This window comes from Ovis aries, chromosome 2, assembly GCF_016772045.2.
Source record: "Ovis aries strain OAR_USU_Benz2616 breed Rambouillet chromosome 2, ARS-UI_Ramb_v3.0, whole genome shotgun sequence".
Lineage (NCBI taxonomy): Eukaryota > Metazoa > Chordata > Mammalia > Artiodactyla > Bovidae > Ovis > Ovis aries.
Window position 1 is genome coordinate 239,572,132 of NC_056055.1, and position 23,838 is coordinate 239,595,969.

At 40.8% G+C, this 23,838-nt stretch overlaps 1 protein-coding gene and 1 non-coding gene across 9 annotated transcripts in view; one reads left to right on the plus strand and one right to left on the minus strand.

Moving 5' to 3' along the window:
* Nucleotides 1-23,838, plus strand: part of WASF2 (WASP family member 2) — a 99,414-nt gene that overhangs the window by 57,007 nt on the left and 18,569 nt on the right. For 5 of the 8 annotated variants that reach the window (XM_060410636.1, XM_042245113.1, XM_060410637.1 and 2 more), the window contains one exon: nucleotides 22,013-22,185. In XM_060410636.1, the coding sequence (XP_060266619.1) occupies nucleotides 22,056-22,185 (130 nt within the window). In that variant the 5' untranslated portion in view covers nucleotides 22,013-22,055. Of the gene's footprint in view, nucleotides 1-7,421; nucleotides 7,573-20,663; nucleotides 20,861-22,012; nucleotides 22,186-23,838 lie in introns of those variants that run through there. The other 3 variants (XM_042245112.2, XM_012151031.4, XM_012151042.5) reach the window with 2 other exon arrangements.
* LOC114113274 (U6 spliceosomal RNA) lies at nucleotides 12,304-12,410 on the minus strand. Its single transcript, XR_003588337.1, has one exon. It is a non-coding gene; the product is annotated as a U6 spliceosomal RNA (small nuclear RNA).

The following is a 23,838-nucleotide window of genomic DNA, read 5'->3' on the forward strand; positions in this document are numbered from 1 at the left end:
ATGTGTACCAAAATGTCCGTAGCAACACTGTTGGCATTAGCAAAATAAACAAAAATCCAAACTGGGAAAAAATCCCAATATCCATCAACTCCAGATTGTATAAATAAATCTCAGTGTGGCCATACAGTAGAGCACCGTGTAACCATGGAAATGACATGAATGAATCTCAACAAATGGTAGAGTGAAAAGTTGCAGAAGAATATACATTATGATAAGATTCATGTGAAGAAACATGTGAAACTAAAAATGTTTAGAGATACAGATGTGATAAAGTTATCACTGTTTGGGACAGTGTTACCTCATGGTGAAAAGAGAAGAAGGTGGGTTTGGGGAGAGACATGCAGGGGACTTTAAAACTAATGGTAAAAAAAAAAAAATAAAACTAATGGTAATATTCTTCTTAAACTAGGTGGTAGGTACACTCTACAGTGATACTTGCTATCTCACTATACATATATTAAAGAATTTATACTGTAAATTTTAAAGCATTAAGAAAAGGATGATACATGATAGTCTAGTGTTCCCCCTAGAACACACAAATGCATTTTTCAGAATGTAAAAACTGAGAGAGATTAGGTAATTTAATTGTTCAAAAGAGAAAGCTTATCAGTGACAACTTGGTCTCAAACTCAATATAGAGCAATTTCTGTCATCTTACATTGCAACTTTCCCATTATGTAGATTCTATCGATCAATTAGAAGTGCTTCCACTTGGATTACTGCCTCAGTCTTTCTCCCCTTCATGTAATACATTTTCTCTGCTGCCAGAGAGAGCTTTCTAAATGCAAATCCGATCATGTCACTCCCTGGCCCCAATCTGAAATAGTTCTCAGTAGCCATCAACACACTCCCAAGTGCTATAGTATGGCACACAAGGCTCTCTGTACCTGGGCCTCTGTCTGTCTTATTAGCCTCATCACTCGTGACCTCCTGCACTTCAGCCACACCCAGCTGTTTGCTGTTCCTGGAACACTGTTTGCCTCTGCACACATTGCTTCCTTCCCCTGAAACTTCTCTTAACTAACCCTTTTCATCTTTTAAGACACTCTTTCTTATGACCCCTTCACCCCCAGTGTGAGCTGGATGCCTCCATAACCCTTGAATATTAACATTTGTGGTCACATTCATCACTTTATATTATTGTCCCCCTTTTTAATTTGTCTCCTTCAGGAGCGATCAAGCTTCATGAGGACAGGGCAGTGTTGAATTATATCCCCACTGTGTGCACAGTGTCTGGTATGTAAGGTCTGTTGAATGAGTGAAGGAAGGCGGAACAAACAATTGATTGATTGGATATCCTTTATACTGGTGTCCCGCATGTAGTTTGAAGTTGTCATTTGTTTGCCAAATTCTGATCATCTCTCTCAGTATTTGTGAAGGTAGGAAGGAAAAGAAAGACGGGGCAGGCTGATGGGTGAGTAGATGATGGGGAAGAAGTATCGAGGGAAGGGAAGCCAGAAGCTCATTTGGGAGGGAAAGGAAAGACTCAGAGGCTTATTAACGTTTTAGGCTAAGTGCCCGGGGATTTTAATAACAGCCTGGATTTCTTTCAAGCAGTGGACATGTGCTGATTTTCATGACTTAGACCTTCCCTAGCCTTTTTGGAAATTTATCTTCTTTGGCTGATGACTCTTAGCATTCATCTCTCTTTACTTTAGGAAGTAAGAACTTGGAGGTGAGTGAATAAAAAGGAGGTGGCAGATTGATCATATTGGTCAGGGTAGCCTTTTGTTTTTTAGTTAATTTTTGCCTTGGGTTTTAATTTTTAATGTCTCATGCTGTACCAGATTAGACCCTTGATATTTTCTAGGGCTTGGAAAGTGTGTGGAGATTCTGTCTTGTGATCTGGTGTGTTACCAGGACTCTTAATCTAAAATAGAAGTTAAACTTGGACCGTTCAGATTGGGTTCTCTTCCCTCAGGAAGCAGTGCTGTAAGACTGGAGGTCCAGAGACACTCTCCCGACCTTACCTTTTCGAGGGCTAAAGCATAGTAGCCACTTACTGTAGCTTTATTCATTTGACAAATTTTTATTGAACATTCTGCGTCTCGCATGGTGGTAGGCATTAGAATTAGAGATGACTGAACACTAGCCTCAATTTAGTCTAGTGGGAGAGCAGGTAAGAAAATCAGTCATTTTAAAGCAATGGGATAGGATGGGAATGCACAGAGTATTATGGAATTTTAAAGAGGATGTGAGGGAGGGCCATCAAGCTCCTTTGGGGTCAAGGTAGGTCAAAAGATGTTTCACTTTAGCTCAGTGGGTGGTTTTGTTTTTTTTTTTAATATTTAATTTATTTATTTGGCTACCCCGGGTCTTAGTTGTGACATGCAGGATCTAGTTCTCTGATCAGGGATTGAACCCTGGCCCTCTGCAGGGATTGCAGGGTCTTAGCCACTGGACCACCAGGGAAATCCCTGAGCTCAGTTTTGGAAAACCCTAGAAGTTGGGGAGAAGACCCTAGAAGCAGGAGGAGAAGGGGCCGACAGAGGATGAGATGGTTGGATGGCATCACTGACTCAATGAACATGGGTTTGGGTGAACTTCAGGAGTTAGTGATGGACAGGGAGGCCTGGCGTGCTGCAGTCCATTGGGTTGCAGAGTCAGACACAGCTGAGCAACTGAACTGAGAAGTTGGAGGTTGTGGTAGGTGGTTAGACTTGAACAAAAGTATGGAGGCAAGAGAGAACGTGATGAGATGGGAAGCCATGAGAAGGTCTGTGGGACTTCAGGGAAGGGTATGTAAATATAAGATATGACAGAAGATGAGACTGGAGCCAAAGAAAGGGGCCATATTGTGAATGACCTTTTCTACCTTCTGAAATTAATCAGTAGGCATGTTTTCATTCATGTTATGTTAGATGTTTAGTGTTTCTCTTGGTGTTGTCTCTTGAGCAGCTGAGTTTTACCTAATGTTTATTTCTTTGGTTCTTTTTATGATGCCCCTTGGAGGTATCATATCAATTTGGAGCCCCCTTTCCTTTTATGCTTTAGGTTCACTCCACATTGAGTACCATCTTGTCAAACCCCATTCTCAGGCATTGTGGAGAGGATGATGCATTGCTTTTAAGGCAGCTTGGAAGGAGGAGGATTTAAATGACCTTCAAAGACTAATGTCAGACCCCCATGTCAATGTCACTGCAATTCATGCATGCGTGGAGAGTGGGAAAGGGAACTTAATTACGGAGGAGGGGAATCGTAACCCTGCTTGAATGGGTAGTTGAAAGTCCTGGACCCGCCCCTTGGCCTCAAAAAAGGGGCTTTCTTACATTTGCTGCTAAAGCGGTCATTGGGAGAGCCCACATAAATACTACCCTCCTTCGGGTGTGTGAGCCAGTCTTATTCTTTTGCTTCCACAGGTGCAGAATAGGTTCACCAAACAGTATTCTGATCTCCATTGAACAGAATTTGGCATCTTATTGTCCTTTTCCAGAAAATCAATCCCTTTAAACATGGAACATGGCAATTTTAGATCAGCAGGCATTTAAAGACACCTTTTAACTTTCAAGGGCTGTCCTAATAAGATACATTTTGTGCAAAAATACCAGTGTTACTAAGATGAGACTTGAATCATTTAAATCTGGAAAGGGGCTCAGTTTTAGCTGCCAGTACACCTTTCACTTGTGAAATTCCTTCTTGTCTTTTAATGGCGCTGTCCTTCTGGAGTCCTGTGAGCATCATCAGATATCAGGCTCCATTCCTTCTGCTAACCTTTGGTGACTGCTCAGAATTCATTACAGTGTTTGAAATGAGGCACTCACAGTGACCCCTTGTCACTATCCTTTTGGACCATAAAATAGCCTTCCAAGTTAGCCAGGATGACAGCAGAAGCCAGCCTTATGTATTACGTGGTCAGGAACCGCTCCAGTATGGCTACAGTCTGAATGGCGAAAGGAGTTAGTCATAGTTAGGCTTATCTGTTTCATTATTTGTTTTGAGAAGTCATATCAGTGAGACACAGATGCACCTTTGGCTCATTAATACTGGAGTCTGAACAGTGAAATTTATTTCAGTGAAATCCTGGAAAGTTGCTGAAAACGCATGCTGCTGCTTTGTAGTTTCTTTTGTATGTATGGCTGCACTGAGTGACTTGTGGGATCTTAGTTCCCTGACCAGGGATTGAACCTGTGCCCCCTGCAGTGCAATCGCAAATTCTTAACCAGTGGACTGCCAGAGAAGTTCCTCTTTGTACTTTAAATAGAACTTTTCTACTTTGGAGGGGAAGTGCTATACAAACATGGCCGTAGTTGTTACTGCTACAACATATATATTCATTCAGTTCTTGATATTTCTAAAGTTTGGGAAAGTTCCATGTTAATGTAAACACAGTTTTAATTTTTCTAAACACATGCTCATATCTTAAAACAACACTCATTGATAGATTTTGGTGGGAGGTAGAAAAACAGAACTGTCTTCCTAATTTCTCGTCCGTATAGGCCTTTACTCTCCGTTTTAATAGAAGTTCTTCTGTGCACAAACTGTGGCAGAGCCCATTTTCAAGGCAGTTCATAGATTTAGCTATGCAATTTACTTACTCTTGGTCACCAAGAAAGAGTAAAAATCAAAGAGCCAAATGGCTGCTAAGGGAAAATGTTGTAACAGCAAACTTGAGGGGCTAGACCAGAAGAGGCTAGCAAGAGGAGAATGCTCGAGGGTAGTCTCAGGGAACTGTAATTGATAGTAACAGAATAGAAATGAGGTAGTGGAAAATTTAGGCTACTATACCAGAGACATGCTCCTAGTTTTGGCTTGAAATTGTCTTGCTAAGTAAAGCTGTTGTGATTATTGGAATGCCATAGAATTCATCTCTTGGCTTTTTGTCCCACAAAAGCATTAGAGTTTAAAACAGACCCTTTAACATGAATTACAGCAGACAAGAAATGCCAGTTCAGTTAGGGCAGGTGTTATTTAATTACCCTTCTTTATGGGGATGGGGCTGTTCCCACAAAAACTGTTTGTGGGTGAAAGCACAACAGAGATCCATAAGGTACAGCTCTATATGTATATATTTAAAATAGACATCAATCTCTCGAATTTTTCTGATATCAAAGGTTAATTTAAAATATTAATGCTGAAAAGATTAATTTAAGATATTAAATCTACTAGGCAAGAATACATGTATATACTGTAATTACTTCCCTTTTACAATTAAAGTAATTGGATTATATTTAATGAGCTATTTACATTTAATAATTAAAAAAGACTTATCTTTTCAGCATTCCCCATATGCAGAAAGAGATGGGGGGGTAGGACTCACTTCTGATATATAATTATCTTTGCTTGGGCTAAAAAGGAAAAACAGTTGTGCTTTTTAGAAAAAGGCTCAGAAGAATATTATTTTAAAACATACATACAGTCATCACCCATTATCTGAAGTTTCAGTTTCCTCTGTTTCAGTTACCAAAATTATTAAATAATAACTAATTTCAGTAGTCCAAAATTATTAAATGAAAAATTCTAGAAATAAGCAATTCATAAATTTTAAATTGCTCACCTTTCTGAGCAGCATAACGAAATCTCATGCCATCCTACGCTGTCTTGCCCTGAACGTGAATCGTCTCTGTCCAGCGTATCCACGCTGTGTGTGTTACCTGCCTGTTAGTCTCTTAGCCACCATCTCGGTTATTAGATCAGTTGGCAGGTGTTGCAGTGCTTGTGTTCACGTAATCCTTCTTTTACCTATTAATGACCCTCAAATGCAAGAGTAGCCAAAGAGAGGCCAAAAAGTACTTCCTCTGAGTGAAAAGGTGAAAGTTCTCGACTTAACAAGGAAAGAAAAAAGTACTTTGTTTATATATAGGGTTTGGTACTTTCAGGCATCCTTGTGGGGCTTGGAATGTATGACTCTTGGAGAAAGGGGACTACTGTATACACTTTAGGAATTACCCATGGGAATGTGTTTTGGTTCATTGTAAAAGAAGATGATAGATTAGGCACTTTTAAAAAGTCCTTAATGACAAGATTTGATGAGTTCAACAGTGCCCAGAGAATGGAACTTAAAAGTGATTTTCAGGGACCCTGTAAATAAAAGTAACCCATCAGAAGTGATGGAACCCCAAATGCCTAGCTCTTTGGAAATAGGCGTTTGTTTGAAAAGCAGTAGCATCTGAACATGTATGTTATCTGAGGCTGGCACTTTAAATGAGCCAGTGTTTCTGTTATTTAAAGTGAAAGATGTGAAGCCCCTGAGCAGCTGGCTAAAACTGGGTGTAGAGAGGGAGAAAGCAGTGTGTTATTCTCATTAACACCATTGCAGTTCCAGGGTAAATATGTCAGGAAGGCTTTCTTATGTTAGCATATTATCTTTTTTTTTTTTGAGGGGGAAGAAGCTAGTCTGGGGTTTGATGGCACTTGTGTATGAAAATGAGAACTTTGGGCACAGTCTTGGCTAGGGTGTTTGTGAAGTCAGCATAGTGTCATGGATGCAGATGGACCTGGGTTTAAAAGCTGTGTGACTGTGATAAAGTTACAGAACTGCTCTTAATGTTTTAGTTTTCTTAGCTGTAAAATCAGAATGCTACCAGTTACCTTTCAGTAGTGCTTTGAAGATTAGATTTGTTAAAGAAAATGTGACTAAATACCTGACACATTTGGGGCAGACACTATAGGATGCAAAGAAGTTTTTAAAAATCCCACCCTTATTACAGCAGTTTCCAACAGCTGCTGCTAATACTACTGTTTCTGTTTAAAGATATTTTGTTTTTCAGTTCCTGTATTCAAAGAATTGTACACTCCAAAAAGCTGTGCTACAATATAGGATGTAGTGACTGCCGTAAAAGGTTCAGCATACTTTTTTGGCACCTTTGGAGAGGGAGAAATTACTTCAGACTAGAAGAGTTGAGGGAGGCTTCTTAGAAATGGTGACATTCACCTTGGGCCTTTAAGATGAAAGAATTTTTTTTTTTTTAAGAAATGGTACAATCCAGATAATAGTACCTTTGAGACTGCTTTCAAAATACATAAAGTGAAAATATTGAATTGACTCTTGACTGTGATTTGGAGGACTGATAGACTGATACCCTTTGTCTTAATCCTTAAAATTGGTATAACGTAAGCAAAGGCCATCCATTTCCTTTTTTTGACATTGGATACGTTTTTATTGAACCTTTTAGTTTACAACATGAGGTAAAAGGCAAATCAGTTCTCTTCAAGTGATATTTTACACAGTTGTAGTAAAATATTTTAAAATTCAAGGGTTTATAATGGATTGCATTTCTTAAAAGTTGAGGGATCAAGTAAACAAGTTTTCTAACTTGAATTTTCCAGTTGACTCTTCACTTAACAATAGTAACCAGCTCTAATTAGATACATAAGTTTCTTCACGGCCACATCTTTATTATTTTAGTCAATATCCACTAATTCCACTTCAAAAATAAGTTTTGCATTTGGTGGAATTTTGAGGCCATCCATTTCTTTCTCAGCTCCTGTCTTCAGACTCCCAGAGAACCCGTTTCAGAAGTTAAGAGGCCTACCTACTGCTTGGTTTCCTCTGAGACCAAAGAAAAGAGAACCAATTAGGAGAACTCTTTGATTTGACCTGCGCTCTTTAGATTATTGTATTACCACTAGGAGGTAAGTCCAACAAACTCAGTTCTCCTTTGAATTAGCAACAATGAGAGCTATCAGTTGTTGAGTACCTACTAGGTGCTAGATACCCCTCCAGAAGGCTTACGTATGTTACCTCATTTTATCCTGAAAACCATCCTATAAGATAGGTTTTATTTTCCCTGTTTTACAGATGCGGCTTGGAGAGATTAACCAGCCCAAAGTCGTGTATAACTAGTGGCTCAGGGAATCCTTGTCTCTTGACTGAACTTGCCTCTGGATTCATCAAGCTGTATTGATTTTTAATGTGATAAATACCTATATGAGTACCAACTTTAAAAAAAGAAAAAGGGAAAAATTTCTGCCATTATTAATTATGATTATTCAGAAAATTAAATGTTATTCAAATATGTTACAGACATATAGTGGTGATATCCTACCTTGTTGCAATGTTTTCTTATTTGATTTTGGGATACCTGTTCTTCCTTTTAAAAGTTTTCCATGGCATATACTTATTGAAGATAAATTGAAATTAATACCTCTTTATGATTGGGGACCTTGCAAAACCAGAGTGGAAATCAATCCTGACTTACATAGGAAGCTTGTGGCTTTGATTGCTGGGAGAAGGGAAATAAGGAGGTGAGCCCCGTGATTACCCTGATTTTCTGTCTAGGTGTATATTCTAACCATGGAGCAAGGCGGGGTGGGGCGGTAGGGAATCCCAAGCAGAGCAGATTTGTCTTACTGAACCGAAGAGACAAATCGCGTTAATAGTTCAAGGGAGGCTGAGGCAACTGGAAACTGTGGGGTGCAGTTCTGGAAAAGAGGAATAATACTGTTCTAGAAATCTTCTTAGGGTCTCCTTGAGGCTTGACTGATCACCCATATGCCTGGGGTCAGATTACAGGAGGTTGGAAAAGAGTGACCAGGAACTTATGAGCTAACTGATTGCCAGTATAGGGAGGTGTACTAATTCCTATCAGCCAGCGTAGAGAGCCCATGTTGCTCACTCTCCAGCAGAGATCCAGTAGAGAGCATCCAGTAGAGATCACCGAAGGGCCATGTCTGTACTGGGGCTAAAGAGCCAAGAGAGTAAAAGCTGCTCAAGATCCACCCTAGCAAAGCTTAAAAAGAAACCTCAGGTGTACCAAATTGAACCAGAAGTCACTTAGCTGCCAACCAGAACAAAGCCTCACACTTTTGAAACCAAGACAACAATGTTAGGTACTCAACGTCCTAAAATCACAGTGTCCAAGATCCAGTCAAAAGTTACCAGGAAAATGTGGCTCATAATTAGGGGAAAAATCAGTTCATAGAAACACTCAAAAAATGATAGAGGTGATAGAATTACCAGACAAAGATATTAAAACAGCTGTTATAATTATGTTCAAATATATAGAGGAAAGGGCTTCCCAGGTAGCACTTGTGGTAAACCCGCCCTGCCAGTGCGGAGACTTAAGAGACGCCAGTTTGATACATAGGTGGGGAAAATCCCCTGGAGAAGGAAATGGCAGCCCACTCTAGTATTCTTGCCTGGAGAATTCATGGACAGAGAAGCCTGGCAGGCTACAGTCCATTGGGTTGCGAAGAGTTGGACACGACTGAAGCGACTTAGCACATATAAAAGAACATACGCACATACTAATTAGGAGGTAAACATTTTAGCTTTGCAAATAAATAGTGGGATTTGGTTTCAGTCTCTCTTGTTTTTTATTATCTTTCTTCTCATGGTGTTGATGATTTGGTAAAATTTGAATATTATCTTGTAAGTCTGAGTTAACCAAATCATATCATTTTTTTTTTTCATATCATTTTAGAATTGGAAAGAACTTTTAAAGATCATCTTGTTCACCCTCTTATATTATAGAAAAGGAAATATTATGTTTCATTAATTCTGAGATGTATATTTTCCCCATATTTTAACATCTCTGGAATAATCATGCATCTTAAATTTCATGAAATACCGTAAAAACCCATTAGAGTTGTGACTTTTCCGTAAATACTCATGGTAGAATTCAAGTCTTCTACTTATATTACCCTCACCTAGAAAACTTCCCTTCTTTATTCTTTAAATCCAAATCCTGCCCAGTTCCGGTCTTTATTCCAGGAATTCTGTTCAGTTGAAAGTGATCTTCTCATCCCTTCTTTTGTCATAATCGACTACATCATTCGTTAGATAACTTCTGTTTACTGTGTTGTTACTTACCTGTGTTTTATTTGTCCTCAAATTATAAGCTCTTGGAGTCATGGGAAGAATTTTACATTTCTTTGTGTCATCTAGTGTCTACTTGATAAATATTCACTGATTGATAAGGGTACTATAATTAGTAGTTAGCAATTAATGCAACCCAAAACTTATTAAAAGAGTGTTTACCGGTTAAGAGAACCACATTTTTAGCTATATGCCAGAGCTGACTGCTAGATAGGTGCAGAATTAGTATTTCTGTCACCACTGCTGCTGCAGGGACTACTGTTACTGCTACAGTCATTGCTACTGTTATTGTGATTATTCTGTACCAGGTACTATGTTAAGTATTTTATACATGCATTATTTCATTTTTGTGCACAACAACCTTAAAAACTAAGGATCATTTTACTAATTTTAACAGGTTAGGAAACAGACAGGGAGAGTACTGCTTGCCAAAGTCCCAGAACTGAAGTTCGGCAGTAGTGGGGTGAAATCCACACCTCTTTCTCTAACGCCCATGCTCTTGCTGCTCTACATCACTGCTTATTAGCTCTTTTGAGAGCTTTGGTAACCTAGTAAACTGAGGATAGAAAGAAAAGAAATGGACACGTGCTTTTCCCGCTGTTCAGGGACTTTTCCTTATAAATCCCACGTTTTGAGTGGTGGATAGACCTTGTGAGAGGAAGATGTACAGCTGCCCTTTGCTGCTCTTAGTTGCTGGCAGCTTGGCCGTTGGTGACAGATGAGTGTGTGACACTTCTTCAGCAATGAATTCTTGTTACAGCTGGCAGAATAGTTGATATGAAATCTCACGGCAGTGTGCTTCATAATTCCACTCGCGGGTGTATGGATGCAGCTGAGATGGCAGGTCTCTCTCCCACTTACACTGGTGTGTTACCAGTCACATCCAGGACTACTGCTCCGTCTACCCCATGACCACACAGTGTGTTTGTGGATCGCCTTGAGCTGTCAGCAAAACATTTTGCTGAATTTCCTTTTTTGTTGTTACTATGTAACCTTTCCCCCCCTGGCCTTTCTCATTTGTGTGGAACTGGCTTCTTTTTTGGCCCTTTCATCCCAGAGAGGGAGTAGTTACTATGGAGGGATGCTTGAAATATGAAGAGAAGCATCATAGAGATTAAATGCATGGCTAGAGAGCCAGCAGGATGAAATGAGACCTACTCAGTGCCTAATGTACGGTTCCATCCTGATTATCTCCTTCCTCATTTTCAAACTTGCTTCAGTATCTCATCCACCAGTGGGTGCTCCAATGTCTTGTCTGTAGGGAGCTTAACCAAGTGCAGTAGACTACTATTTGCAGGAACCAGGAAAGAAGGGTTACAGCCTAGCCCCATTTTCTCTATCCCTGGGTGAGATAGTAAACTGGGAACTAGACATTCTCCCATAAAAAACAACTTTGTGTTCCTATATGGTAGCACATGTCCAGGTTAGGCTTCCTCCCGGGTATTCAAGCCCAGGTACTTGGAGAGGAATGCCTTTTGTATCTATCCTCATCTCAGTTTTTTGGCCACCACCAACCGGAGATCACTCATTTCTGTCGTTGCCTGTAAATAAAGAAAACTTTTTAAAAAAGAGAATACTTTATAAGGGCTTGTGTGAGTTATTGACACATTTCTAATAATCTTGTGCAGTGATTTGTTGAGGTTTTGGGGTTTTTTAATCTATTTTTTTGTTGAAAGATAATTGCTTTACAGAATTTTGTTGCTTTCTGTCAAACCTCAACATGAGTCAGCCATGAAAGAAAGTGAAAGTGAAGTTGCTCAGGTGTGTCTGACTGTTTGTGACCCCATGGACTGTAGCCTACCAGGCTCCTCTGTCCATGGGATTTTCCAGGCAAGAATACTGGAGTCGGTTCCCTCTCCAGGGGATCTTCCCGACCCAGGGGTCAAATCCGGATCTCCTGCATTGTAGGCAGACGCGTTACCATCTGAGCCACCAAGGAAGTCCATATCAGCCATAGGTATACGTATATCCCTTTCCTTTTGAACCTCCCCCCCATCTCCCTCCCCATTCCACCCTTCTAGGTTGATACATAGTCCCTGTTTGAGATCCCTGAGCCATACAGCAAATTCCCATTGACTATCTATTTTACATATGGTAATGTAAGTTTCCATGTTACTTTTTCCATACATCTCACCCTTTCCTCCCCTCTCCCCATGTCCATAAATCTATTCTCTGTTTCTTCATTGCTGCCCTATAAATAAGTTCTTCAGTACCATTCTTCTAGATTCCGTATATATGTGTTAAAATATGATATTTATCTTTCTCTTTCTGACTTCACTTTGTATAATAGGTTCTAGGTTCATCTACCTCATCAGAACTGACTCAGATACATTCCTTTTTATGGCTGAGTAACATTCCTTTGTGTATATGTACCACAACTTCTTTATCCATTCATCTGTCGATGGACATCTAAGTTGCTTCCATGTTCTAACTATTGTAAGTAGTGCTGCAATGAACAGTGGGATGCATGTGTCTTTCATTTTTGGTTTCCTCAGGGTATATGCCTAGGAGTGGGATTGCTGGATTATATGGTAGTTTTATTGCTAAAAAATATGGAGCGCTTCATGAATTTGCATGTCATCCTTGCACAGGGGCCATGCTAATCTTCTCTGTATCGTTCCAATTTTAGTATATGTGCTGCTGAAGAGAGCACGAGGTTTTGTTTTGTGAGGTTTCTTTGTCCCAGAGCAGTTGAGTTGTTTTTCATGTTAAACTCCTGTGTGAATTTAATGCTCATTTGATGACTATAGCTGAAAGAAATCTGGTACTTGAGTACCCACAAATGACAGGAATAAGGTTTCCTCACTTACTCATAGTGATGCCAATGGTAAAGAACCCATCTGCCAATGCAAGATACGGAAGAGATGTGGGTTCAGTCCCTGGGTTGGAAAGATCCCCTGGAGAAGGGCATGGCAATCCACTCCAGTAATCTTGCGTGGAGAATTCCGTGGACAGAGGAGCCTGGTGGGCTCCAGTCCATAGGGTCACAGAGTCAGACACGGCTGAAGCAATGTAGCATGCATGCACTCAGAGTAAGAGTGAGCCCCCATTTATTTTTCCAGTTTTATTGAGATATAGTTGGCACACAGCACTGTATATGCTTAAGGTGTGCAGCGTAATGGTTTTACTCACATCCATCATTCCATATAGATAACAGAAGTAAAGAAATAGAAAAACAATTTGTGTGTTTGTTGAAAACTCTTAGGATTTACACTCTTAACAATTTTTGTATATAACATACATCAGTGTTAATTATATTTATCATGTTGTGCCTTATATCCCTGTCACTTATTTATTTTATAATGAAGTTTATACCTGCCGCCTTCATCCAGTTCCCCTCCCCCTGCATCTGATAGCTATAAAATTGATCTCTTTTTCCATGAGTTTATTTTTGAAGTATAATTGAGCTGCAACTCTGTGTTAGTTCCTATTATACAGTATATGATTTGGTGTTTTGAAACATTTCAAAATGATCACCAGGATAAGTCTAGTTAAGATATGTTACAATACAAATACATATCATAGTTACTAACTGTATTTCCCATACTGTACATTTCATACCCCTGACTTGTTTATTTTGCAACTGGAAGTTTATACATCTTAATCTCCTTCACCTATTTCTTTCTTCCCCCCTGTCCTCTGACAACCACCTGCTTTGTTCTCTGTATCATAATTCTGTTCACTTAAGGGATCTCAGTTCCCCAACCAGCAGTTGAATCCCAGTCTTCCCAGGTGGCCCAGTGGTGAAGAATCCGCCTGCCAGTGCAGGAGACTCTAAAGACTCGAGTTCGATTGCTGGGCTGGGAAGATCCCCTGGAGTAGGAAATGGCAACCCCCTCCTGTGTTCTTGCCTGGAAATTCCATGGACAGGAGGAGTCTGGCGGGCTACAGTCAGTGGGATTGCAAACAGACGTGACTGAGTGACTGAGCGACTGAGCACACGTGCACACACACACGCAGCAGCTCTGAAAGTACCAGCTCCTAACCGCTAGGCCACCAGGGAGCCCATTTCTGTTGTGTTTGTTCGTTTCGTTTTTAGACTCCATATATAAGTGAAGTCATACAGTATTTGTCTTTCTCTGTCTGACATTGCACTTAGCATAATACCGTCTAGGTCCATCCGTGTTGTTGCAAATGGCAAGATTTCATTCTGCTTTGAGGGGGAGCACTTTTACTGTAGTTGATTTACAGTGTTGTTTTAGTTTCTGCTATACAGCACAGTGAATCAGTTACACACATACAGATCCACTCTATTTTTTTATTTTAATTTTTTAAAATGTTTATTTTTTTGGCTGCATTGGGTCTTAGTTGAGGTACATGGTGCGTTTGATCTGTAATTGTGACATGTGAGATCTTGTGGTTGTGATATGCGAACTCTTAGTTGCACCATGTGGGATCGAGTTCCCTGACCAGGGATTGATCGGGTGCCTACTGCGTTGGGAACCTGAGTCCTAGCCGCTGGACTACCAGGGAAGTCCCTGTCCACTCTTTTTCAGATTCTGTTCCCATATGGACTATTACAAAGTATTGAGTAGAGTTCCCTGTGCTATACACTAGGTTCTTACTAGTTTCCTATATGATATACAGTAGTGTGTATGTATCAGTCCCAAAGGTTTTCATTCCTTTTTTGTGGATGAGTGATATTCCAGTGTGTATGTGTGTGTGTGTATACCATGTCTTCTTTATCTGGTCATCTCTTGATTGGCACTTGGGTCGCTTCCGTGTCTTGGCTGTTGTAAATAACGCTGCAGTGAACATGGAGGTGTAGGTATCTTTTCAAGCTAGTGTTTTTGTTTCTTTGGATAAATATCCAGGAGTGTAATTGCTGGATCAAAAGTAAGACCTTTTAGACGGATAGTTTGGAGTATTTCAGACCATTCCATTCTGATGAATTTAAGTTTTGCTAGAAAGTGGAATTAAGACTGGGAGAGTAAAATGAACTTTGTGTCTGTTATTGAAGTTATCAGTGCTAACCATGCAGACCCTGTGCAATTTAAATGGATTCATAACTAGGAACTTAGGCAAAGATGCAGATACAGGAAATATTTTATGTGAATAAATCTCTTTGGAGCTAGGAATATTTTGTAAACAAAATCTCAGTTTCATATAGCACCTCTCAAGCATTTTTTTTAGTGCAGCTCACAGCTGAACTGGAAAGATGAATTAAAAGTTTTTCTCCAATTGCTAGTCATCATTAGACTAAGAACTAGAACCCGACTCACAGTTTTAAGTGGTTTCCAATGCACAATTTTAAGTGTATTTTCTTTTGGACAACCAGATGGATCTTACTTTAAAAAAGAGCTTAATTTTGGCCATTTGAAAAGCAGTTTTTTATTTCTCCTTTGCAAATAAGTTCATCTTTACCATTTTTCCAGATTCTGCATATATGTGTTAATATATGATATTTGATTTTCTCTTTCTGACTTACTTCACTCTATATGTCAGTCTCTAGGTCCATCCACATCTCTGCAAATGGCGCAATTTCATTCCTTTTTATGGCTGAGTAATAATAATCCATTGTATATATTTACAACATCTTCTTTCCCCATTCCTCTGTTGATGGACATTTAGGTGGCTTCCATGTCCTAGCTATTGTACATAGTGCTGCAGTGGACATTGGGGGTGCTTGTATCTTCTTGAATTACGGTTTTCTCCAGGTATTGTACAGATGTAGAGAACAAGCACATGGCTTCCAAGGGGAAGTGGGATTGGGGATGGATTGGGATAGGCGTATATACACTACCAAGTATAAAATAGATAATCTAATGAGAACCAACTATTGGCACAGGGAGTTCTACTCAGTGCTCTGTGGTGACCTAAGGAAATCCAGGGAAGAGGGGATAGATGTATACGTGTAACCGATTTACTTTGCGGTACAGCAGGAGCTAACACAACATTGTAAAGCAGCTATACAGTAATAATCAAAACAAAACCCCAAAACAAAAACCAACCAAAAAAGGCAGTTTTCTGTGGAATAGTTGATACTAGAAGAAACCAGTTTTGCAGGTTGAAGTTATTAGCTCCTGATTTTAGCTTTAAGAACAAAGCTATGATTAAAGCCTGAAGAGTAATAGAAGAAAAAAGGTGGTATTGCCCCTAAAAGATAATAGAAAGTTATGAAATTGCCAGGTGTGAGTGGTCCTTGATAGATGTACAGTATGTTCAAGGAGTAAGATACTGTAGTTTAGAAATCTGTTCTCCTGGACTCCTTTCCCAAAACCAAATTAGGACAAGAAGGAACTTTACATTTATTGAAGGTAGGTCCATAGCTGGTGTCATTCATTTATGAAATTGGTCATTTCTCCTGGTTTTAGATCACAGGTAAGCTTTTATTCTTGGTTCTCCCAGTCAGATACTTTCTTTGTACACTCTTGGAGTTCCATTTATCTTGCCAGCTTTTTTGAACATTACTCTGGTGACCTAAACTGATTTGTCAGTAATTTCTTGTGTTTGGAGAGAGTCTGGTTATATTTGTAGCTTCAGCCCCACCCTGTATTTCAACAGGAAGTGGTAGGTGCCTAAGTCTATAAAGAGACAATTCTCCTTGGGATTGTTGCATGAGAGTGAGGAACTGCTATATGCAGCAGTAAATTTATACTTCTTTAAATATTCTGATGGACCAACTTAGATTACGGTAAACCTGAGTGTTGTGTTTTATTTCGAAATCAAGTGATTGTTTGACTTTTCAGTTGAGATTCTTGAACCACTGTGGAATGCATATTCTTTATCATAAAGAAATTTATCTCCTGAAAGAGGAAACTAGTCTACAAAGCAAGGCGCTTCTCATATGCCCCTATCCAAAATGTTGTTAACTATAGAACAGTGGGAAATGCTGAAGTGAAAAGCAGAAGTACTAATTGCCACACATACAATATCCCCACATGTTCTCATCCCATGCTACTGCTGATCAGCATTTTGAGGGTATGTTTCAAAGAGGAACTGCCTTGAGAAGCATTTCTGTTGTTATAGTTATTGCTGTAGCTCAGATATACTTGCTTTGGGATGTGACCATAGAAATCTGCAGGTGTTATCAGTGACCATGGCTCTAAATGAAGCATCGTTCATTTATTTATAATAAACAGCTAGTAATACATGTCATTGCCAGAATGAGCAGTCATCTGTTTTTTGTCCTGCTGTTAATAGGAATTCAAAGTGTAGAGTACAGATGAGTGCATCTTCCCCGTCACATGCACTCTTCCTTTATTACCTTATTCCAGCTTCCAAATTCGTCCCTCTCACCTACTTCACCCCACTCCTGCTCCAGGCTTGTCGGGAGCAGAGTTGAGAGTTCAGAGTGTAAGGTACATGTCAGAGTCTCCTTTTGCCTTAAGACTGGCCAAATGTGATATGTAAATATCCCATGATAACTTCAAATATACAGACTTGTAGAGTCTTACTGTTGTGAAGGGACCTCAGAGAACACCTCATCCAGTTTCCAATTCAAAGCAGGAATCCCATCATGGTACTGGCAGTCCAGACTGGTCAGTGTACTCCAAGCCGTGGGTTGGAGGGGATGGTTGAAGTCTTTGATTTATTCTGACTCATTCTCAAGTCCCTTAAGCTGAAAATAGCTGGGGGGTGAAGATGGGGGTTGCTGCTGAGTCTGACTAGATGTCTGTAACTGGTCTAAGAAAAAAAAAGCCCCCCCCCCTTTTTTTTTTTCATCTTTGGGTAGCCAACATCCAGATTGGCTTGGGAGGCTCCTCGAGTGTAATTAACTTAACCCCAGGGCACTATCTGGAATGTCCTTTTTACCATTCTGGATCTATAGAAGAGTTTGATTCATGGACATGATCCATCCATCTTTACAGTACCTAGACCTCCCCTGCCCTTACGTTCAAAATGCAAGTGACTGTTGGCCAAGCAGAGGTTATGGCAGCTTTCAGTTCAGTTCAGTCGCTCAGTTGTGTCTGACTCTTTGTGACCCCGTGGCATGCAGCATGCCAGGCCTCCCTGTCCATCACCAACTCCTGGAGTTTACTCAGACTCAGGTCTGTTGAGTCAGTGATGCCATCCAACCATCTCACCCTCTGTTGTTCCCTTCTCCTCCAGCCCTCAATCTTTCCCAGTGTCAGGGTCTTTTCAAATAAGTCAGTTCTTCACATCAGGTCGCCAAAGTCCAGCAAATCCAAGAATTTTAGAAATTCTTAAAGATCTTGGCTTAGTCCTTTTATTTTGCAAATGAAGAAACTGAAGCCCAGAGTCAGAATTATATCATCTTTGATTTAGAGGGCACTGTATCAGTCATCCAGTCTGACCTCTCCATATCATCTTCTTACAGTCTAGGAATCTCTCCCCCAGCATGCCTAATAGCTGGTATCCAGGGGATGATACTGGGGAACTTATCACCTCTGAAGAGAACCCATTCTAATATAGGACAGCTCTAATTAAAAGGAACTAACTTAATTGAAATCTATGTCCCTATAACTTTTATCTTCTCAATGGTTCTAATTTAATTCCTCTCCTATGTAACATCCCTGAAGGTAAGACCTTCTCAAACCCCCAAATTAGCAAATATCACTATAGCGTATAATTTTTCTAATCAAAGTAAAGTATAACTGAAAAAGAACTTCTACTGATTCTATAAAGATAGGACATTCCACTTTTCATGTGTCCAAAACTTCTTTTTCTAGCTAAGAATGACTACTTTCTTGGTTTTCTTCACTGTCCCTTCATTACTGGCACTAGCATTTAGTTCTTTTCATAGTACTTTTATTTTTAAAAATTTTTTATAAATGGCAAGATCTCAGTTTCCTGATCAGGGATTGCAACAAGGCCACAGCAGTGACAGCACCAAACCCTAACCACTAGGCAACCAGGGAGCTCCCTCATAGTATGTTTAATAAAGAAACATACATTTTATCTTTGTACAGAACAGATAGGGCTGAAGGATTGGACTCACCCTCACAGCCTGTCTGTGGTTTCTCAGTTCTTACTTGCTAGCTGTGGTGGGCCTCTCCATTCTATCATCTCCTTCTCATCCTGGGAAGAGTTTCCCAACTGGTCGTCTTACCTCCAGTCTTCTGTCCAAATACAGCTTCCTACTTCTTGTAGAATGATTTGTCTAAAAATGCAGATTTGACCATGTCACTTCGTTAATTTAGAAGTTCCTCAGCACCCAGTGCTCCACTGATTTCCCACTAAATGACGACTGATGATCGAGGAGTTTTTCTCAACTGGATTCACATGAGAACATTAAGCCCTAATGCCATTAGGTATCCATTGTATATAATGCATTAGCTTCTCTCCAGTGCATCTGGAATGGTACTAGTTGTTTACACTCTTGATGAGAATGGAGAAAACAGTCACTCTAATCCTTTTCTCTATTCTGTGGTTCAGATGAGGAACCCATTGTAAAAGAGTAGAGGAGAGAGAATGTATGTTCTTCAAGAGCTCCAACAGCATGGCTGGGAGCAGTCTCCAGAAACAGAACTCACACATTTCATTGATGTCTAGGGTTTCATCTTTAAATTTATGTGAACACTGCGTCCTACTACATAATATGTCCATTGTTAAAAGTGTTTCAAGATATTTGTCAATGAATAAAATTGACTTTACAGGAGGATTTGCCTCAGGTCTATTGAACTAAAAATAACTACCTTTTTTTTCTTAGCCCTGTAGTGGACAGTTTATATATGTTACATTATTTAATGTCTCTAGGAAAATTGCCCAAGATCACACAGCTAGTAAGGTGTCAAGACTCAGGGCACTAACCCAAGTATGTCTCAACTCCGCAACTTAAAGCTGAGTTGAGTCAAGAGCCTTTGCTTCATTTCCAAGTTTATCTTCACTGGAATGTAGGATTTCTTTCTTGGTCAAGTTAGTATTTTGGTTCAGATTGTGCATAATTCCATACTTCTTTTGAAGAAAAGTGAGTAGTAATGTGGGTAATTCCATTTAATAAGGACTCTTGTCTTTCTTTGGTGACTCTGAAACACGTAAAATGACTTTTTTTAGTAGCAGATTCACTTTTCTAATTCTTTTGTCTTGATGGATATTGAATACTGTAATTTTTTGATTACTCTAGCTTGATGTGGGAGCTGGGTTTTTTTTTGGCAAGACGTAGCTAGCTATCTTGGTATTGAAAACTTGCCCCCCGCCCCCCCATCTCCAGATGACACAGGGTTGACTCCATTTGTGTCTTCTTACCCAAGGAACTTGGGAAAACATAAATGCTAAAGTACCAAGGTGTTAATGAGTGGCTTCCCCAGTTTCATCCCCATCTGACATTTACCTAGCTATTTGGAATCCAATTTCCATTAGGTGTCCAAAGAGAATGTCTGGAATGCCCTGTCAGTAGCCATTTGACACAGAATTTCAAGGGGATCTGGCTCCTGTAGCTCCTCTAAGATGCTGGAACAAGTTCTGAAATGATTGCTAAAGGAGGGGGCCATAGTGGCTATTTCCAGTCATCTCTGGCTGCACCCTGAATTTCTGGCTCTTCTGGTGTGCTTGAATTTGGGGAATCTGGGGGCATCCAGAGGGTGCACAGCCCTGTGAGCTTCTTTTATTTGTGACCCCTTGTCTCCCTTTCTGCTCTAAACTCTTTCTCAGTTTGAGTTAGTTACTGAAGCTGCATGTTAGTACCCAGTACCCTTTACATTATGTAAAAGAGGAGAATCATTAGACTGGAAGGGAAAGTCCAGAGTTTGGATTAGAAAATGTGTTGAATCAAAGGGGAACTTAGCTGAGGAACAGAATGAAAATTATTTCCTTAGACAGTAGACAAATATTCAGGAAACACCTCTGCACCCCAAAGATAGGCACAGCTGCCATACAGTGACTATTAAAGGGAGGTTCAAAGTTAGGAGCAAACAGCTGATTCTCTTGGTTCTTGGGCTGTTGCTGTTGGTGACAGGAAATCTTGTTCCCCAGGCTGCTGGCTTCCTGTTTTATTTTTACTCTTAGCAGATCAGAATGTCCATAACAAGGAGCAGTCTGTTCCAAAGGGTTCTACTCCCTCTTTGAGCTGAAGGGCTTTTTTTTCTTTTGGTCAGACAATATGTTGGTTCACTTTTAAGTTCTATGATGTATAGCTTGGTTTAAGCATTTCGTGTTCACAATCAACTTTTTTGGTGATGAGCTGGTGTTTTAAGATTCAATGTAAGTAAACCTCTGTGGATTTGTGTGTGTGTTTTAAGAGGTGTTTGCAATCTTGGGGACTTGAGTATATTACCTTTATGCTTTACCATTTAACTTGCCATTTTCCCTAGCACAAAAACCTTTAGGCTGCTTCAGATTTCTTTAGTTTCACAAGTTAGGTGAACAGTTCCAGCCCGGTGTGCCTTGGCTATAGTCATATAGTCATTTTGTTGGATAAAAAACCTCCTCCTATCCTCGTAAAGTTAGGAATTTGGTAATCTAACTCTGAAACAATAGCTCAGCGTGAACCTAAAGTGCTGGGGGATTTCCTAGGGAAAGGGGCTTAGCCGACAGGATAAGAACCAGTAACTGGAAGGTTTCCGGATCTGCTCCAGACACTTCCTGCTGTCTCAAGAGCCTTTTGGCCCAGGTGTGTTGAACCGGATGGGAGAGAGAAAGGGAGCTGTGAGTAGAAGAGAAAGGACTGCTGGGGAATCTCGCAGCACAGTGTGCTTGGCATCATGTTTAATATATTGAACATGTAAAATTTTCCTTGGTATTCTTTCATTCTGTCCATTTACAGAGTGCACTTTAGTAGTCTTAATAGATACTGACAGTGTTTAGTTGTACATTAAGAGTCCTCCATCAGGGGAGAACTGGAGAAGTTACATCCTGATGTAGATCAGTGGAATCACTTGGCAACGTAATTTCGTTGTAGAGACTATCAGATGACAGAAGCTCTTTTTGATTCTCATAATTGATCATCTGGAATCTGATCTGTTCTGATTGTGGACACCCCCAGGTTAGGATCGGTACCATCCAGGACCTGCTGAATGGGCTGTTTTCTGACCATGCGTCCCTGCCTCTAGAGACTTCTGTTAGCTGGAGCATACTTGTTATTTTAGGGGTTTTAGGTTTTTATACTGCCTGTGTACCCTCAGCCAGCAGTCACCAGTCCAGAATTTCTAAACTCATCCAGCAGGGCTCTGATAGCAAACCTGTGAAAGAGGGGTGTGATGGGGAGGGCTTAAAGCAGGGGAAAAAGAGAGAGAGAGGGAAAGATTTTTTAAAGCTGTTTAGATCAGAGCAAGACAAAAGGAAAAACGACTCACACAGCCTTGGTGTGCCTGGAATTTGTGGTTGAGTAATACTTTCCTGTTATTTCTTTTTTAGGTTGTTTTTCATCATTCAGAACATTGCCTGAAGCAGGTCCACCATGCCGTTAGTAACGAGGAACATCGAGCCAAGGCACCTGTGCCGTCAGACGTTGCCTAGCGTTAGAAGCGAGCTGGAATGCATGACCAACATCACCCTGGCAAATGTCATCCGACAGCTGGGCAGCCTGAGTGAGTGCCGCAGAGAGCCTGTGCTTTGCCCTCAGGGGTCGTTGGTGCTCTTTATTTCCTCCCCTTCTCCTCCGTGTTCCTCGTTCTCCCCCATCTGCCTTCCCTAGGTAGTGCGAAAATTTATCCCACCCTCACCCCTCCCCAGAGAGAGGCTTCTGTTTATACAGATTCTTCCCCTCAACCCTTTCTTCATCTACCACCACCCTCTAGGTTCCCTCCGCCTCCCCCTCCACCTGCTTCAAAAGAAATCTGTGGGAAGGGTGGCAGGAAGGGCTGCAGCAGAAACTGCAGATGGAATGACGGAGCAGAATTCTCTGTGTAAAGTGGGAGGTTCACAGAGCAGTATCTTGGGTTGGGGAATGTGCCTGTAATTGCACAAGCTAGTCGATGTAGCCTGACTTTGTTGAAGCCTCAAATGTACCAATAGTCTTTATCTACCCAACCCCCCCCCCCCCCAACCACCACCACCTTTCTTCACAAAGAGGAGTAAAGCAAACACGCATTCAGAGAGATTCTGGCTGACTTGTCTACCCTGGTACACATTTAATTGTGCTGCAAGCCCCCAGGTCTAAGTTCAGGGTACAAATTACTTCTGTAGTCTCTGGGGTATTGGGAGTTTTGCAAGCTGTGTGAACACAGTGACACAGATTGTAGCTGGAGCCATTCTTCTCTAGGAGGAAGATGGGGGTTAACCTAGTCTATTTTGAAGCTGAGGGAAAGCCAGCTCAACTGTAATTTTTTTTTAATTGCTAAGAATGAATGAGACTGCCTTCAGTGGGGTACATGCTTGGGTTTGGATTTCACTCTGAATTGAGCGGATTTTGTTTGCTTGGAGCCGAGATATGGGAAAGGCAGATGCTTGGATAGGCTCTGCATTTGCCTAGTGCCATTCTAGTTCCCATAAGAACCTCTGTCAAAATGCCATTTTAGTGATCTTCCTTAGCAAAAGCATCTTAGTGTGAATTATTTCAGACATTTAACCCTCCTGTCGCATCACTGCCTTTCGTGAAAGCAGTGGAATATCAAGAAAGCCTGCATCCCCCCCTCCCCTGCCACCCCAGATAGTAATAGCCCCTGCCTTGGAAATAGGGGCCTGAGGAGATAGAGGCCTGTGACCAGATGATGTATGGGGTCTGAGATTCCTAAGCCGTCACCCAGCTCAGAGGCCGTCTCAGTTGATCCAGGGCTTAGGGAAACCTGGATGGGGCGTCAGGAAAGAAATGAAACCCTGCCAGTGTCTGTCTTACACAAAGGACCGTTGACAGCAGTGCCACAGCAGTGCGACTGACAGGGAAGCACGTGAAGACTGCAGAGAGCCTCACTGCTCCTTGGAAGCATCCTTTCTGCTTCTGTCACCCTGAGAAGGCCAAATGGGTGGAAGTCAGTCACATGCGGGTTCCTTCTCTGTAGGACAAAGGACATCTAGCTAATGATGCGTCGTCTTCTCTCAGCAGGAGTTACGGTCTCTCTCAGGTGTTTTTCCAGCGCAGTGTTGCTGGATGCCATTGCTCACTCTCCTACTTGTGATCAGGCACTCCTATCTTGAGGAAGTTCATCTGAGGGCCAGGGTTGGCCTGTGCTTATGGAAACAAGATTTTCTCACGTCGTAGAGCTGGCTGACCCTTTATTCATCCAGTAAACATGTATTGAACA